This window comes from Gymnogyps californianus, chromosome Z, assembly GCF_018139145.2.
Source record: "Gymnogyps californianus isolate 813 chromosome Z, ASM1813914v2, whole genome shotgun sequence".
NCBI lineage: Eukaryota > Metazoa > Chordata > Aves > Accipitriformes > Cathartidae > Gymnogyps > Gymnogyps californianus.
The window spans coordinates 13519103-13535962 of NC_059500.1; the positions used below are offsets into that span (position 1 = coordinate 13519103).

The window sequence follows — 16860 nt, forward strand, 5'->3', positions numbered from 1 at the left end:
CTATGATTAAACAATAGAGGTGAGTGACATGCCTGTATGAGATAGTCCTCCTATTTTGGACCACTCTCCTTTGTCTTCACAGATCTGAGAATAGGAAGAGAAATCTTTCTAACACCTTTTCCCAGTAGAGCATGGAGAGTAGAAGTCCTGGCACTCTGTATTGGTGTATCATACTGGTGGCTCAGAGATAAGAACATTACCGAAATACCCATTTTGCTCTGGAACAAAACTGACATTACGACATACCGATACATAGACTGGGAATATCCTCTGCGGTCCTAACAAGTAAGACATTCCAGTGGATGTCTTTCTGTGCTACCTTTATAGATATGCAAAGACCAGGAATCAAGATCAAGGAAGATGTGCTACTAAAAATGCTCCAAAACCCTACTCCCCTTTCAAATCCAACTGGAAGAAATAAACTTGCCCTATTCTTTTAACTGGAACTAAGTTCTATTAAGTTCCCTATTCTTTTAAGGAACTAAAATCCTGAAGAAAGGCATTCACTAACTTCTAGATGTAAGTGAACTCCTTAAAACATTTCTAAATGCTCACATATGGGATTAGAGGCTAAATTCTTATTTGAGCACATCAGAGGCATAGCAAGTCACACCAGTCTCAGCTTGAAATGAGTAAGTCCTTAACAGAAACAGAGGAACTAGGTAACATATGACTTTCTATCAATGACAGTCTGTGATTCACCATCTCAGCATAATTTTTAATTTAACAAGAAAAAGGTTTCTTCTTTATTTCAAAGGATAAAAGATCATTATTCTATCAGATACAGAACAGAAATTCTATGAAAAAATCAGCAGCAATTAAAGTCAAAAATTGTGCATTAATTTTATTAGAATACTTTGTTTCCTGAGCAAGATTTACAACACAACATGCAGATGCATTTCATAACTTACTTCACTATACATTCTGCACTTGTGACAGTGCACTTGTCACAGTTGTGCAACAAAAGTAACAACTGAGAAAGTTTCCAGCTTTTAGTAATTTAAAAAAGTGATAGCATCTTCAGTGAACAGAGCTTCACTGTTAGTAGTGTCAAGGTTCCAATACCTCTTAAGCTGAAGTGATTAATTTCAGCAGCACATTTAAAGCTCTTTAGACTTCAACACAACTTCTACATTAGAAGTTTCAGCAGTGTTTATTACATTTTTTTCACAATCTTTGACATGAGAATAAAAACCTAGCACAATCAGGCTCTTTTCTAATAGATCAATTGATTAAACACACAGAAGGAAATCATAATGTTAGGAAGACAGAATCTCAGCACAAGTAACTTATGTTAGCATAATTCTCATAAGTTCTTTCGATGAAGCACTGAGCTCACTGCAAGAGTCCTACATACGTGTACAGCAAAAAAACAGCTCCACAAAAAGTAATTACTTATTCAACAAGGTAACTCTGATGATGTTCATCCACAAAAATGGTGTGCAGCTGGGGCTCAATTCCACGTCTTTCAGAAGCTCTAAATATTTAATTGTGAATCTTTGTCTTTCAGGAAATGTAAGGGAATTCTGCACATCTAAATAAATGACAGTATTTCTTAAAAAATCTGAGTATTGGACCTTTCAGGAAAAGTTGTGAATCTAACTTTTATTAACTTTCATGCCTCACTGCATGAAAGAGACACTAAAAAGCTATCTTGAAAACAGAAACCTGTTTGCCAAGCAGCGTTATAAACAATTTAAGCAATAAAGCAATGGTGGCTTCTCCGATCACAAGTGCAGCTCTTTCACAATGAATATTGAGTTATGAGGTCACGCTAAAACATGACACAAATATATTCCTGTTTGTCCAAAAAGAGAAGAAATACAACAACATGCAGTACAGATGCACCACTAATTTCAATGTAACACACACCAACCATGTGTCAAAACTCAGAAAAATGGGTCTGGATTAACCTGACACCACACCGCTCTACATGCTACTGAGAAAGAAAGGTTGAGGCATACAAATAGAAAATGTGTTTTTATTTTCAAGCAAAGGAACGTTGGAGATGTGCTAAGATGAACTAAGAAGACTGGCAAGATTATTGACTAGAATTCACTTAGTAAAGTGCTAATCACATTAGTTCATAGCTGTGCTCATCTCTGAATTAAGATTTACTACATATATTAATGGCAATGTTTTATCTTTTAGTTTGGCTATCACCTTGGTGTTCTTTAGGAAGGTCTAATACTTTAATCTGAACCTTATTGTAACTGGCAACGGAAAAACCAGCAGCAGTTTACAGACAGAAAGACTGACAACTGCTGCTGAACGACACAAGTTTTCTGTTTGTGTTTTGAAAGAGCTCAATTATGTTGGATCACTGAACACTTGACTGCAGGATGTCCCAACAATCTGTGACAGAGTATTCTGGTTGGCACTTACATGCACAAAGCTGCTTAAATAATGACCCAGTTCCCACGTGCAGAGTGCTGCTATTTAAGCTGCCAGTAGTCAAGAGTTTGCACACAAGAATAGCACTTGGTAGTACATTAAAAATCCCAAACACCTTTAAATGCTCCAAATGAAGGAGCCAGTAGTGTTAAAAAGGGAGATGAGAGAAGACATATTTCAGATTTGTACCACATACATAAGAACAAACACTTTTAAAAAACTCTTTGAAACTCTTGGAAGGCCCCTATTCTGCAACCTCCATGATTAGATAGGACGTATGTATTGTTTTCTGTGGAAACACTAAAAACACTGACGCAGCAGAACTAGGAAAAACTGATACACACCTGAAGGAAGGCTCTGGGGAAAGAAAATTAAAATGCTTCCCTTTATTATACACCAAAACATGTTCAAATTTATCTACTAAGCCCATATGGCAAAGGAACCTCTGGTTCCTAATTAAAAATTAAAATTAAATTTAACAGGAAATTAAAAAAATTTAACAGTAAATGAGAAGCACACAGAAGAGATGGATTCATTAAAATCATGCTTGTCTAGCTAAGCTGATATTCCCTCTAACAAGACCCACTCCTGCTTTGGGCAGACCGTAGTGTTACTGTGGTCCTAATGCTCCATCCTCACTCAAGTCAAGGATTGGCACAAGTGTGGTGCTCACACTGACAGATTTCTTTTCGTGCCATGCAAGACTGCAATATTACACGTCAGCAGTAGAGAACTTTAAAACGTCATGAGCATATCACGTTCTTGTACACTAGTGTAGAATGGCCTCCCAAAGATAAAGGAATGTAGACCTGGTTTAATCTTCTCAGCCAAAGCCATTATTATGTTAAGATCGCCCTCTGCTGTTAAGTCAAGATCTAGCTTTAAGCTACGAAGAGACTTAAAAGGTTTTTTTCCTTTTTGCCTGCAAGAAAATAAAAAAGGGTGTTGTAAAAAAAGAAAAGAACAGAGGAAGTTTCTCAAAGCCTGCTTTCTATTATCTGTTCACTTACGTGTCATCCTCTATGTATTTTATTAAAGTTAAGGCTTTTCTGTGAAGGACTAGCAGAAATTGTGCAAGGAAAGTACTCCTCAGAGACAAGCCAGGCTTCAGATGAAAGATCTGTTAAAAATTATACCAGAAAATTAAGTGGACATGGAAATTCAAGAATCATTTTAAGAATGTGGAATATAAAGAAACATTGCATACACACGTAACATATCCTTAATTATAGCAAAGCAGGCACATTAACAGCAGATTTGTAGATATACTCAACATTCTTAGTTTTCTAGCTGCTCAGATGCAATAAATTAAGCTGTTTTACAGTTCTTTTTGGATAAAGTATTATTTTCCATTTTAAAATTATCTGAAATTAATCCCAGTCAGGTAGCTTTCTCAATACTGTAATTGTAGACACTGTTGCACAGCAACAGAAAATGAGCATTGTTTTTCATACATTAGAAGGAGTTTCAGTATTATACTAATACTACAGATAACACAAGTATTTTTCTCTCTAGTTATGCAGAGAAGAATCATAGCACTAGTATGAAAAAGAGCTACCAAGCCAACGAATTATCTATTAATGTTAAATTATCTGTTACTAGGGCTCAAAGTACTGAACTTTAGCTCTTGTTCTTTCTGAAAAAGCAACAATTACCTGATCCAGGAAGGCTTTTACTAATGTATCTCGATGCAGGATGTCTTGAAAGACATTTCTATAGAAAAGAAAGCAAACAAACATGTGAGGTGATGCCATGAAGGGACACTAACTATCCAGCATTTGTGCACAGCAATAGCATTAGTGTTTACAATCTAGCAGAAATTAAAAGTAATTCAAAATTTTAGTGAATTATAATCTTGCTATTTTTAAAACTAATACAGAATTTTAAAGCAAAACTTTCAGATGACATGAACTAAACCCAGGAAAGCCATTGGGCCCTGTCAAATACACTTGGCTCTGTTATACCGCTAATTAAAACAGGCAACAAAATTAACATAACACGGTCAGAAGTATCACTGAAAATGAATTTCAGTAATATTTAATGCATCAAAACTACTGATGGAACTGGTAAATTCCTCCAAAACAAATGCAACTACCAGAGCTGAAGGAGTTTCTTAAAAGCAAAAAAACTTCATGTACTTTATTAGAAAGTACACTTTGTACTACTTTACTCTCTTGTCCCAAATCAAGTAACTCTGAGATGTGAGAGAGGAGTACATACAAATCAGGTGTGAAACTCTCATCTGTGTGGATAATATGATCTTGAGACATTTCTTCATCTGAATTAGCTCTCCAAAATGCTGTCAGCTCAGATCTCATATATCGTCGTTGGTTATAGATGTGTTCATGACAAGGCGGCATCTGCTTCACTGTATTAACATCTACATCTATATGTGTAGTAGGATATGGGGCATACATTACTTGACGGAAGGGCAACACAAAGCTTCCTGTTGCATCCTGTTTTAGTGAAAAAAAAATTATTCTTCTAGTTACTTTTTCAAAAAAACCAAAGCTATATTGGAACAAAACAATATTGAAGCATCATGCCTAAATTTTAAATCCCATTTGTTTAGACATGTTTTGTTTGAGAGAACTGGTGGCTATAGCCCAGTAAAAAGCCCTTCATACTGGATGATTCCCTTAATATAACAGTGAAAACAGGTACTGAGGTAACCTGTGTATTACAGTATTGCATCATCTGGTTCATGAGCCCATTAACATTACAGTATTATATTTATCTGGTAAGTTTAGACTGCTCGCTAGAGCAAGAAGCATTATTTTTCTATTCATCTTCACCCATTGCTACAGCCCTTTTAGAATACTTGGAAACTGTAGGACTGATGGACTGTTCTTTTTTGGTTTTGGTACAACACAAAATTTTAATGCCTTTTGGGATTCTAGCCCCAAGTAGGCAGAAGAGTATTATTATTGTACCTTGACGTTTAGGAACAATTCTGGACAATACTCAAGAAATAGATGTGTCAAAGAAATGACTGGCTTGGAATTTTAACATGCAAATAGTTACAAGGAAAGCTACAGTGCCAGAAAGGAACCAAGGGAAGATGACATATTTCTTTGAACATGAATGTGTGTATGCATGTGCATATCATATGCACACGCATACACATACACTGAAGAATGTTCTTAAACTACAGAAGAATAGAACTTTCCTAAGCGTACTTACTTTGAGTAAGCCTTGAACAAAAAGTCCTGACTCGTATTTGAAAGAAGACTCATTTCTACAGAGTCTGGAACACTTCCGCTCTGATGGCGTAAGAAACAGACACAGTGTTCTCACAATCTGCATTAAAAAGAACAGTTTTGAAAAACATGAAAATGTAAGGAATGAACTGATCTTCAAATGCAATTTCTGACTAGAATGTATTAGGCATTTCAAATGATGAACAAAAAAGTTCATCATGATTATTAGAAAAGCCAAAACTTTACCAAGGTCACAGAATAGTGACATGCTTAAATTATTAAGCTGTAAGCCGTATTACTCCAACTTCTTGTCAAATGAAGAAAAAATCCAACACTTTTTGGCAGTTTGTTTTTTAGCCAACTATGTAGAACAAACCACTTTTGCCTTCTGCTACCTCTTCCTATTACATAAACATGAGTTACTGTGATTACTTTCCTGGCCTTTTAAGCCTCTTATTTTATTCCTTCTATATTGAAACAGCAGCTATTGTCTCCAATCAGGCACAGTCAATTTCCTAAATAAGTATCCATGCTTATTTCCTCAGTAATTTCCTCAAACTCTCCATTAAAAGCAACAAAGGTACTTCATTATCCGTTTTCAACCTCCTGTGCCGCAACAGCTACAAGTAATCATCTCCAAATACAAACATGTATTCCATTCTGCTAATCTTTCAGTCTTAACCTGTGGTGTCCTATCTGTGTCTGTAAGGTGTTTGAGAAGGCTCTATCCTTACACAATGTGTTTATGCAGTACCTAAAACAATGACAACCTAGTTTCTGACTAATGCTTTTTGCCACTTCAGCAAGATGCAATAGGTGTTTTTTTTACTTTAAGGAAAGCTAAAGTATGCCATAAAGAAAGCCATTACTTAGAACACTTGCACCGTGACACAAGGAGCACAGTGCTGATAAGAACCTGTGTAGAATTTATGAAATGTACCCTGGATGTATCTTAAGACGCACATTCTTCTAGACTGTTTTTTCCTATAGTGTCTAGCTTATCAATACATTATTTTACATACTCATAACCATTTAGGCCTTAAAGCCTTTTAATTAATTCTTCTATGAACTAAAAACTTTAATCTTTTTATAACCACTTAAGCCTTTAATATTTCCTCTATTATGCTAACTGAATCATGTGCAAATCTTACATCCCTGAAACAATACATATTAACTGTGGTTAGCTGATGTCAGCTCAGAACTCAGAATTTTCTTTTCTCTGGTTCCCCTGTTGCTCGTGATTATTTTTGAGTATCACCATTTACTGTTCATTTGATCAGAGATGCTTTACCATCGCTGCCAATACACACAAAACAATGCACTTCCCCCCCCGCCCCATTTTTATAAAGCATCACGAACTGCTTATTTCAAAATACAGGGTTATGAAAAGTGCCTTGCATTTTTTAAAAAGACGACTATTGTATTTCACTGCAGCAAGGAGCCCTACATACTATAAAATACATACTATGTATAGTCTACAATTAATATATAATATATTCAGCAGGCCCACTGTTCTTAATTTTTATTTCACATTGAAGCACTACACACAGATACATTCATACATATATCAAAAAGGGCATCAACTTCGAGAACTAAAATGAGTTCTTCCTCAAAGGAAGGTTTCAGTCTTACAAAATAAACCTGAGCTCAATAATTAGTATATCACAATTAAAAACATAATCAGACAGAAAAGCCCAATATACAAAAACATACCTATCAGAAAATGAAGTTATCTGAATATACTGCTTCTCCACACACACCACTGTAGGACCTTTGTCATGGTCTCAGGACATGGGACTATTGTTATTACATGGCCCAGAGGCCCCAGTGTAAATTGAAAACATAGTGCTACGTAACTACACAGAACCTTACCCTCACAGGAGTATTGGTATACTCATTAAGTGCAGTGGCGCCTAATACCTGAAGGCTCTAGGATTGCACACTTTTATGAAACCCTTCTTTTCATTCCCAGTTGCAGGGATATTCTGAATCAAAGATGTTTATTAAAGGACTCAGCTGTGAATGTAGAGAGGCAATTGATTTAGGGAAATACATTCTCTCACAAAAAACCCAACCTTTTCTTCATGATTTGTTTCTGAATATCCTAACTGAAAATTAACTTCAGTGGTTTTATTAGAAGGGATAGAGTAACACCACAATTAAATGCAAGTCAAAGGGAAATCTCTCTGAACAAAACGCTGATACGCTGCACTACGCGAAAAGAAATATGCTTTAAGAAATATTTCAATGGATAGTAAACACAAGTGTCTCTCTTCCAGGAATTGCTTTCAATTTATCTGAAACTAGCGTTTTAGTATAATCAAAAAGCTGTATACAAAAAAAGTACTTGGAGAATTCTGAATAAGAAAAACATCCTCATTTGATTTTTCCTTCACATACTGGGTAAGCTTAAAACAAGCATCAAGAAACTCTCCATTTACACCAAAATATTAGAGGAAAAGCAGTGCAGGTGATAGTTTCATATTGGTTCGAATTAAATATTTCATAACAAGCTTACAAGAGAGTTAAAAATAATAAGAGCATGGGAAAAAAAAGTCTACCACAAAAATGTAATTATTTTCTTATTCTGAAATGACAGCTTCCAAAAGTGACCTTTTTTCCTCCCAAATAGACCATAATGATGTATATACTCTTCCCTGTTAAGAGGTACAGCTAATGCTGCTTATTGTTTCCAGACCTGAAAGCTCGTAAACATCATCCCTACTGATGTGCTCCAGCAAGTATGACACACTGAGTGTTGTTGTTACAGGACTCAGTTTTAGGGGTTTATATCCGTACTTTGCCTCTTTCTGGTTCTTCTGGAAAGCTGAGTCAAACCTAATTTAAGATCTACCAGTTAAACTGTACACTTATTTACCAATTAAGTTTTAAACAGACTGAAGATGAATTCAACACAAACACAGCTACGAAGAAAAAAAATGCTGGAATCGCTGGAATGGTTTAAGGTCCTAGTAAGCTTGCCCGTTTCAACATATGTGTGTGACTACAGACTCAACAGCTTTGAGGTTCGATGAAACACAAGCTGTTCATGATGCAGAAGTACATTTATTTCCCAGCGTAAGAGAAATTATGCAGATACTAATTTCTTAAGAGCACACAGACAATACCCATTGACATAGCTGAACTGGACAAGCCAGTTCAGACCTCTTCAATTTGTATATTTTAGCTAACAAACCTAATTTTAAAAGCTCAGACACATTTACTCCTCATTTATATACAGTATCAATTAAATACATTGGTTTTCTTGTAGTTGCCAGAATACAACTGATAAGGCAATTTTCAGGCAGAATTATCAACTGCTAGACCAATCAGCTGAAGTAAGATAACCAGACAACAGTATTCCTTCCTTCTTCAACCTCAAGGATGTTTATAGATAAACCTTGTTCCAAATAACACACTAACACTCCTAATAATCAGCATTTAAGTTTGGTTTATTAGAAAGTGCATTACCTTATTAACTTTTTCTGCGCTGCTTCCTACAACTACAGAACAACCACAGGTCTGCAGGTGTGAACTAATTGCACTGCAAATAAAAACAAACATAGGGTTAATACATTTAATCAGACTTTTCAAATAAAACTTATTATCGCCTTCACAAGAAGAATGAAGTGCTCCTAGTATAAACGTAGGCCGATACCTATAGGCCCATACCCATAGGACCTCACACAGCTGTGTAGGTTACTGCTGAAATCCAAAAGTTTGACAGTATCTACATTTTCATTTTGATGAATAAAAAGACTATCACTCAGAACCTCCAAACACCAGTTACAGAGCAAACAAAAACTGTCTACTGCTACTATCTAACTGTATTACAGAATCTGTATAAAATAATTCATCTACAGTAACAGAAGACATATTAATAATGAAGGATTTGAAAGCATCTTGACAGAAGATCTATTCCATGCTTGTCCTCATTTTCTGAAACTGTGGATCAGAAGGCAGTTTTGGGAGACTTGGCAGGTAAACTGTTCTACTCTTGGTAACTACATGGGCAAGAGTCCCTCAGGATACACACAGGAACACTGGAAGTTGAGTGATCTTGTCTTGTGAGTTGCCAGCAGCACAGATCTGATTTAGTTTACCTTAAGTTTGAAGGCTGCAGTAAATATACCTGGACTACCCTTAACAACTCTTAACTTGTCCTTAAGAAACTTCAGTTAAGGTTTCTTATCCTCACCCTCCCTTCCCCCCGGCACTTTCTCAAACCAACACCTGGCCCAGAGCTTCAAAAAGTCTAGATACCCTAGAAAGTCTAGATACTATTAAAAAATTTTCTCCAATATCTGTGGATATACAAAAGGATGCATTGTATGTGATTAACCGGTTCTAATAAACATCTCTAATTGATAAGGACTATAATAGCTACACTCAGACTCTGAAATCCTACACGTGCACTTTATAGCAGACATGCTACTATTTGTCTTATCAAGTATATTCTAAGAGTTAAATTTAAGGCCATCTGAATACTTACGAATTCTTCCTTTGGGGCAGAAACAGATGTTCAGTTTCATTTAGAAGTTACTAAGAAAGCATGACTGCTTATTTTAGAGGTTGCTATTTAGTTTAATTTAGTTTATTTAGTTTAATCCAATTTTTATTCAATGACATGTATAAATCCATACAACACTATATTTAAGACTTGAAATCTGAACCTAGATGAGCTGATAAGCTTTGCAGATAAGCTAAAAAGTAGACATTTGGACCCTTCACACAAATGGCCAAGTTACTCTTTTCTTTTCAGGACAAAATTTCCAGGGAGAAGAAGCACCAAGAAGAGATAACTGACACCCTACAGTCTACTACCTGCCCAATAAATCTCCATCTGGTATGAGAATAGCTCATCATTGTAGGATCAATGGCTCTAGTTGTTTACAATAATACATTCCATGACACTCACTTCATTATTTCCCAAACTCTCTGTGGAACTAAATACTACATTAGTGTAAAGAATTAGTTAATTTAACACATGAATTTCTGTAGAACTGAAAATGTATGTGACACTGTATAAAGATGGCACTAAGCACTACATAAGTGAATGCAGTTACACCAGAGATGTTCTGAAAGGTAACAGAACATCAGTTAAAATCTATGAAATATGCTTTCCCACAGGAAGAGACCAAGTTGCTCTTGAGTGCAACTACTTCCACTTATATATTAAAAACAAAGGGAAAAAAGAGAAATACACAATTTAATAATAAGCGTTCTATATACCATACCATTAATGACTCTTATTCATAGTTTATGCAGTAAACACAACCCAGGTTTTTTGGTATTTCATAAAAATGTAAGACTTTGACTTACATACTCATAAAATTAAACATAAGTATCAAAGAAAAATTATATTTGATAGGAATTCTATTATCAAGCAAATGACTCCGTGACAACAGTCTACAGAGATGCAGCTATTAGCCCAGCGCCATTCTTCTAAAAAGACAGCAACTTTTACAGCGTTTTATAGACAAAAATCTCAAAAAGCCACATACATGTCATCCTCCTCCCTCCTATAAAGAAAACTAATCTAATATGTGTTCACATGCACATACAGATAAATATATACATGCACACACAAGTTTAAACCATTTTACTACAGCATAAATCAAAACTGAAATTCATACTTGAGGAGAAAGCCTTCATGGCAACTATCCCCAATGTCATCATCATTTAGCACTGTGTCGCTTATCTGAAATGCAAGTAAATATAAACAAAAGTTAGACAAGGATCTGCAACACCTTCCAATTAACTGATTTTTGGTTTTAATGATAGGTGGGAACTGTTTGGGAACTATTTAAGCTAACTTGTAAGCCTGCCCAAAAAAGCACAACCTTAAAAAGACCTTCTGACTTCAGCCAAAGCATTTTGAAAATGAGAAAGTCACTCGATTATTAAATGTTCTTCACCAGACACAAGGCAGATTCCTCCCAGTGCTTTTTTCCTATAACCTTGTCCAAAATACTTTAAATTAGTGCATGTGAGATCACTTCTACTTCTTCCATGAGAACACTAAACCACACTGAAACAGGTATCAACATTAAAACCATTTACCTCCCCATTCATTTTGTTTTGCATTAAATAGCCTTTCCACTCCCCTCTTAAAAGCGGTATCATCCTACGCAGTCAATTTTGTGAAGTCCTGACCATAAATACCACTGCTAGTACTATTATATTTACTGAACTATAAGAGTTATGTTAAACCATTCCCTACACCACTTAGGAGAACTTAATGCGTACAAGAACTTATGACAACTGTGGGGTTTTGTCTCCCAAAGAGAGTACCAAACCAGAGTGCCAAAGCCACTCTTTTATTCAGAATGCAAAGAACACAAGGACTTACATCTATTTCTTCCGGAACACTGTGTGATTTCATAGATGAAAGGAGTTCCATTACAGGAATGACTTCTCCTGTCAGCATTGGAATGATGCTCTGGCCCTGCACAATAAATAAAATGCTTGAAGTAAAAGCACATTGTGCAGTATTAGAAGTTACTACTAACGTGAACTTGCAATATTACATGCAAAACATCTTTAACTTCCTATAGTTTGGAAGTGTGGTATGAGCGGAAATTGATGCATAGACTTCTTGGGCTTTGCTCGTCAATAATTACGAACTATAAACATACATTTTGCTTCTCAACATCATGTCTAAAATGTATTTCCAGGGTCATATGCTAATTTTCACGATCAGTTTGATTGGCCTAGACAAGAAGTATCTGGCATGAGATAATTTGATCATACTGTATTATGTGCAATTACTGTTAACCATTTTAGATCCAAGTCTGATGTTTTAACAATGACAGGAAACCAAAACCAGGCATATTAGTTACCAACATACAAAATTACTTATTTATCTATCACAAGAAACTGAAGCCACAATTTCATATTTACAGTTTCAGAAATCAAATTGTTTTCACAATCTTATCCATTAGGTCTCCAACCACATTCCAACATGACAGACTCCATACGTCTCTGTAACTTGAAAAGGTAACGACCTAGTGAAAAACCATCCTTGATAGGAGGCGAGCATGAATCTATGGAAGCTACTACCCTTACAGAGCTTCAAGTTCAAGTAAATGACTTTCCTTTTCTGAAAGGTAATATTCTTCATAGATTTCCACTTTACCCATAAAGTGATGAAATACATTTTCCTTCAACTTGTTCACAGCTTCCACCATCCTATCTTCAGAAACTTTGCCTCCTGTGCATGGCAGGTCATCAGCCAGTCCAAAGTATCTTCCCGGATCCCAAAAATAAGAAGTAGCATCAACTTCTACAGTCACCAGATGCAGTCAAATAGTTTTGTGATGGTGCTATACGCATCAACCAGACGGCTCTTACCTGATCCTCCATTCTCTCCGTGCCTTCCAAGACAATCTTCTGGAAATGTTCTTGCCTCTCCTGAGCAAGAGAAGCAGTTAAATATAAACGCTCTGGTATTTGTTTATATATGTATGCAAACAACAGTCAAACGGTACAGTTTCTTCCCTGTGGAGTCACGCTTCTTAGATTCAAATTTTGATGTTCAAGTCTTTTTTCTTTTACAGAGCTGACATTAGCAGGAAGTGACGTCATTTTAAACAGATCAATGCTCCCTGCTCTGCCCCCCACCAAACCTCTCACATGCTTGGGCAGGAGTAGCAGGAAAGGAGGGGTGTGATGACAATGACAGAACATTAAGTTTCTTCATTATAGATCAAGAAAATGCCAAATGATCAGATTATGGTGCAGAATTCCACTTTATCTATGGATTTTTATTTTCAAATGGATAAGGTACAGACTGATGGTTCCTGATGCAGCAAGAGAAAAATGAGATCTCCAGAATGAGAAAAATTATTTGTTTGGGGAGGGTAGGAAAACCAGGACTTTTTCTTTTCCACATCCTGAGACACTGACAAGTCTTCAAAACATTGTTTTATAACCAAGTACAGGAGACGTGAAACCACAAAATACACAAAACACAATGTACAAGAGACTGGACAAAGTTCTCAGACTCATCAGCAGCTGAGTAGCAAACTGCATTCAAAATGCAACTTACAACGGAATCAAGTTATTATTCATAAAGAGAATTCGGCATTAATCACTGGAACAATCAATACAATTTGCAAAAAATGGAAGATGCTGCAAGAACTAATGATATCTTTTGCTAGATCCTGAGAGCTTATTGCATTTTTATTGATTATCCATCAGTTTCCTGTGACTGAACTACTCAAAGCTGATCAACTTCAAGTGGGAAAAGAGTTTACATAACTTTTTTTGAGTAGATGAATAGGGAACAAGCTACAGTAACTTGCCCTAAAACAGCAATAAACTTGTCTAACCATCTAAAAGGAGCATCTGTGAAAAACAATACTGAAATGAGGCAGATTCCTTCGCGGTACCTCCATCCTTGAGCTCAGTGTCAGTGAAGTAAGACATCCTTGACAATGAAGATCCTTTGCTTTAAAAGAAGTCAGTCTTCATGAAGATAAGGCTGAACAAATGATGTAAGCCACTTCTTTTTAGAAATACAACTGCTCAAAATTATTGGACAAGCATCTGGAACATAAAATTGAAGCAGATAAAAGGGGTTTCTAATCCCATATAGACGACTTGCTTGGAGTTGCTTGTCTGTCTTTGCCAGTCTGAACACTGTTCCGTGTTTCTCCTAGTCCTTGAGTTCAGAAGGTTTCTTCTCTTCTAAAGTCTAGCTGGAACTGTTGTCTGGCTCTACACAGAACTCATGAGAGCTGATAACCACAACCATTAGAAATTCCAGAACAGATACATAGTTCCTTTCAGATATGACTTCAACATTTTTTGTTCTGTTGTAGCCATAGTTGCTGAACTGCCTCAAAATGCAAACTACAAAATGAGCCTATTTTAATTCAATATTATTATTCTACAACTCATGCCTAAAGTTTAATCTACATTTTCAAAGCAGTTTTCTCTCTTCTAGGTAATATCTGCAGTTCTGCAGCCTATGCAGGGATCTTTGATCTTCCTCCAAAAAAAAAGAAAAAAAGAAAAAAAGACAATAAATGTCTATTTCAGAATGTATCACTGTTGCAGCTAATCCAGTTGACCTATCTGCTTCAAGAACATCTGAAAACGAATGAAGAACCTGATGACTAATTTCTCAGGAAACTTGCAGAAAACATTTTTTTGTCATTCTCAATGCCACTTGAAGGCTATTTCTACTGTGGAAACATACTGATATGGATCAATGCCCAAAAAGAGAGAAGATGTACTATAGTTAAAAATGATGGACAATTCTTATTTGACCACTCACATTAAAAGGCAGTACAGAGGACACTAAATGACTGAGAAGCAATGTAATCAAGAACATGAGGTAGCATTCACTTACGTCAAAAGCACTAACATCCAGCAGGCTTTTAGAAGACTCGATCAGGAATGAAATATTTGTGTTTCTACTATATTGAAAATGAACTTTATGTCCTGTCCTTCTTCTGAAAAATGAACCCCAGGAGTATCAAGAGCCAATGTGACAGAAAACACTGCCAGCCATCATCAGGCAATACAGCAAAAATCAATGGAGTTTGTTCGTGTAGCAAAAAGGAAACACCACCACAAAAATTAACATCAGCTTATTATTCCTGGAATCTTCATTAGTTCAGATAACAGCACTCAAAAAGGAAGTTTAATGTATGTTGACTAGAGGTCCCAAAACAGAAGAGGAACAAAAACTTTCAGACAAACACGCATCACCATCCACATTACAGCTGACATGCAATCTACTACTCTAAGACAACTTGTACTCCATGAAGACGACAGAGATTTTAATTTTTATTATTAGAATGTTATTTATTTTAAACAAAAATATGTAACAATTTTCACTTAATAAGGAAATATCCATAAGGTACCCAAAGGTAAGAGTTGCAATTGTTCAGAAAAATCTAGCATGTTTTCCTTTTTGAATTTCAAAAGTAGAAATATTTGGACTAAAGTAGATGTATTTTCATGGTTCTCCCATTAGTTTTACACAATGTAACACCTGCCAAACTGTTCGTTGATACCCTTTTTTTGAAAAATAAAGTTGTAACAACAATGACAATACTAATTGCATCAGTTCCCTTTTCTGGAACTCAACAGTGAAAGCAATGATTTGAAACATAGCAAATTTACAATTCTACCTAGTTTAAATACACTAATTAACACAGTTAAAAGCAACAATTTATATCAAATTCAGAGAGATGAAAAACTGTACAGGATACCTATTTCACCTAGATACCCTGGTACAGATTATGTATTACCAGGATAAATCATGTAGCTAAAAACCCCAGCCTTAAATTTGTTGACATATTGGTAACTTCTAACCTTCAAAATTGTATACTTGTAGATAGGTCAGCCACCTCTGAGTTTCTGTCTCTGGATTGCTACGTAACAGGTGTCACAGAATCTTAATTCTTGCTTTTGCTCAAGACATCTTGGACAACTGTTTTTAGTAATGAACAATAAACCTACCTTATGCATCCATATTCTTCCTTTCCTTATAATATGTGTTAACCTATCCACGCACACTCTGTGAAGCGGCAGGTAGAAGCCAAGTTCACTTTGTGGAAGTATAATTGATAGTCCATATGTGCTTCTGTCTCCATTCCAGTTTCCATCAAAGATTAATGACACAATGATTACCCTTTTTTCGGCCAAGACGAAGAACTTCACATCTATTGCACCGCTTTCTGCATTCCGAAGTATTTCTCCATTCAGGGTGTGGTTAGCAAGAAAAGTTATTTCACCATCACTGAGAAGTACCTGTTCTGTCTTTGGGGCCCAGATATGCCGCACTCGGGGGCCAAGAATATTGTCCCAGTAAGCAAAAGTGGCAGCTAATAAAGGTGACTCGCCATTCAAAGAGATCTCTGTTTTAGCAACTGCAGGAGATGGTGGTGGACAAAGAGCTGACATGCCTGCTTCCTCTCTCATGTATAACTGAAATGCTTACATTACCTAAAAAAAAGTTTTCATAGAGAAAAAGAAAATTAGAGCAGCACTCACTATTATCTCATCTTCTTTTGTTTCCAAGTAAGACTTCAAAAGACAACCTGACTTCTACACCTGAGATTTCGTTGTAGACTTCATTCAAGAAGGAAGCGTATATGCATACCTTCCACATAACGAAGTGGTATGCTTTACAAACATTAGTCAGTTAGACCTCAAATACTCTTTACTCACTACAGAAGTATGACGAGCCTGCACAACATTCAACTTGTGTAAGAAAACTAACAAACGATGAATATATCCTTTACATCAT

The 16860-nt window shown here is 36.0% G+C and overlaps 1 protein-coding gene across 1 annotated transcript; it reads right to left on the reverse strand.

Annotated features, from left to right (window-relative positions):
* Nucleotides 1-838: 838 nt before the first annotated feature.
* Nucleotides 839-16536, reverse strand: C9orf72 (C9orf72-SMCR8 complex subunit). Its single transcript, XM_050912845.1, has 10 exons — nucleotides 16071-16536; nucleotides 12948-13007; nucleotides 11947-12042; nucleotides 11231-11295; nucleotides 9066-9138; nucleotides 5578-5694; nucleotides 4615-4850; nucleotides 4050-4107; nucleotides 3405-3514; nucleotides 839-3316 (listed from the first exon to the last, which is right to left on the reverse strand). Exons 1-10 carry the CDS (start codon nucleotides 16530-16532, stop codon nucleotides 3130-3132), a joined length of 1464 nt encoding a protein of 487 aa, XP_050768802.1. The 5' UTR covers nucleotides 16533-16536; the 3' UTR covers nucleotides 839-3129.
* Between the last annotated feature and the right edge of the window lie 324 nt (nucleotides 16537-16860).

Bases quoted from the DNA above. Each gene is read 5' to 3' on its own strand.
- C9orf72 (XM_050912845.1), bottom strand. From the start codon at position 16,532: ATGAGAGAGGAAGCAGGCATGTCAGCTCTTTGTCCACCACCATCTCCT. The intron at 4,851-5,577 runs GTAAGTACGCTT...TCACTAAAACAG, and splicing joins TTGTTCAAGGCTTACTCAAA to GATGCAACAGGAAGCTTTGT. The intron at 4,108-4,614 runs GTATGTACTCCT...TCTTTTCTATAG, and splicing joins GAGAGTTTCACACCTGATTT to AAATGTCTTTCAAGACATCC.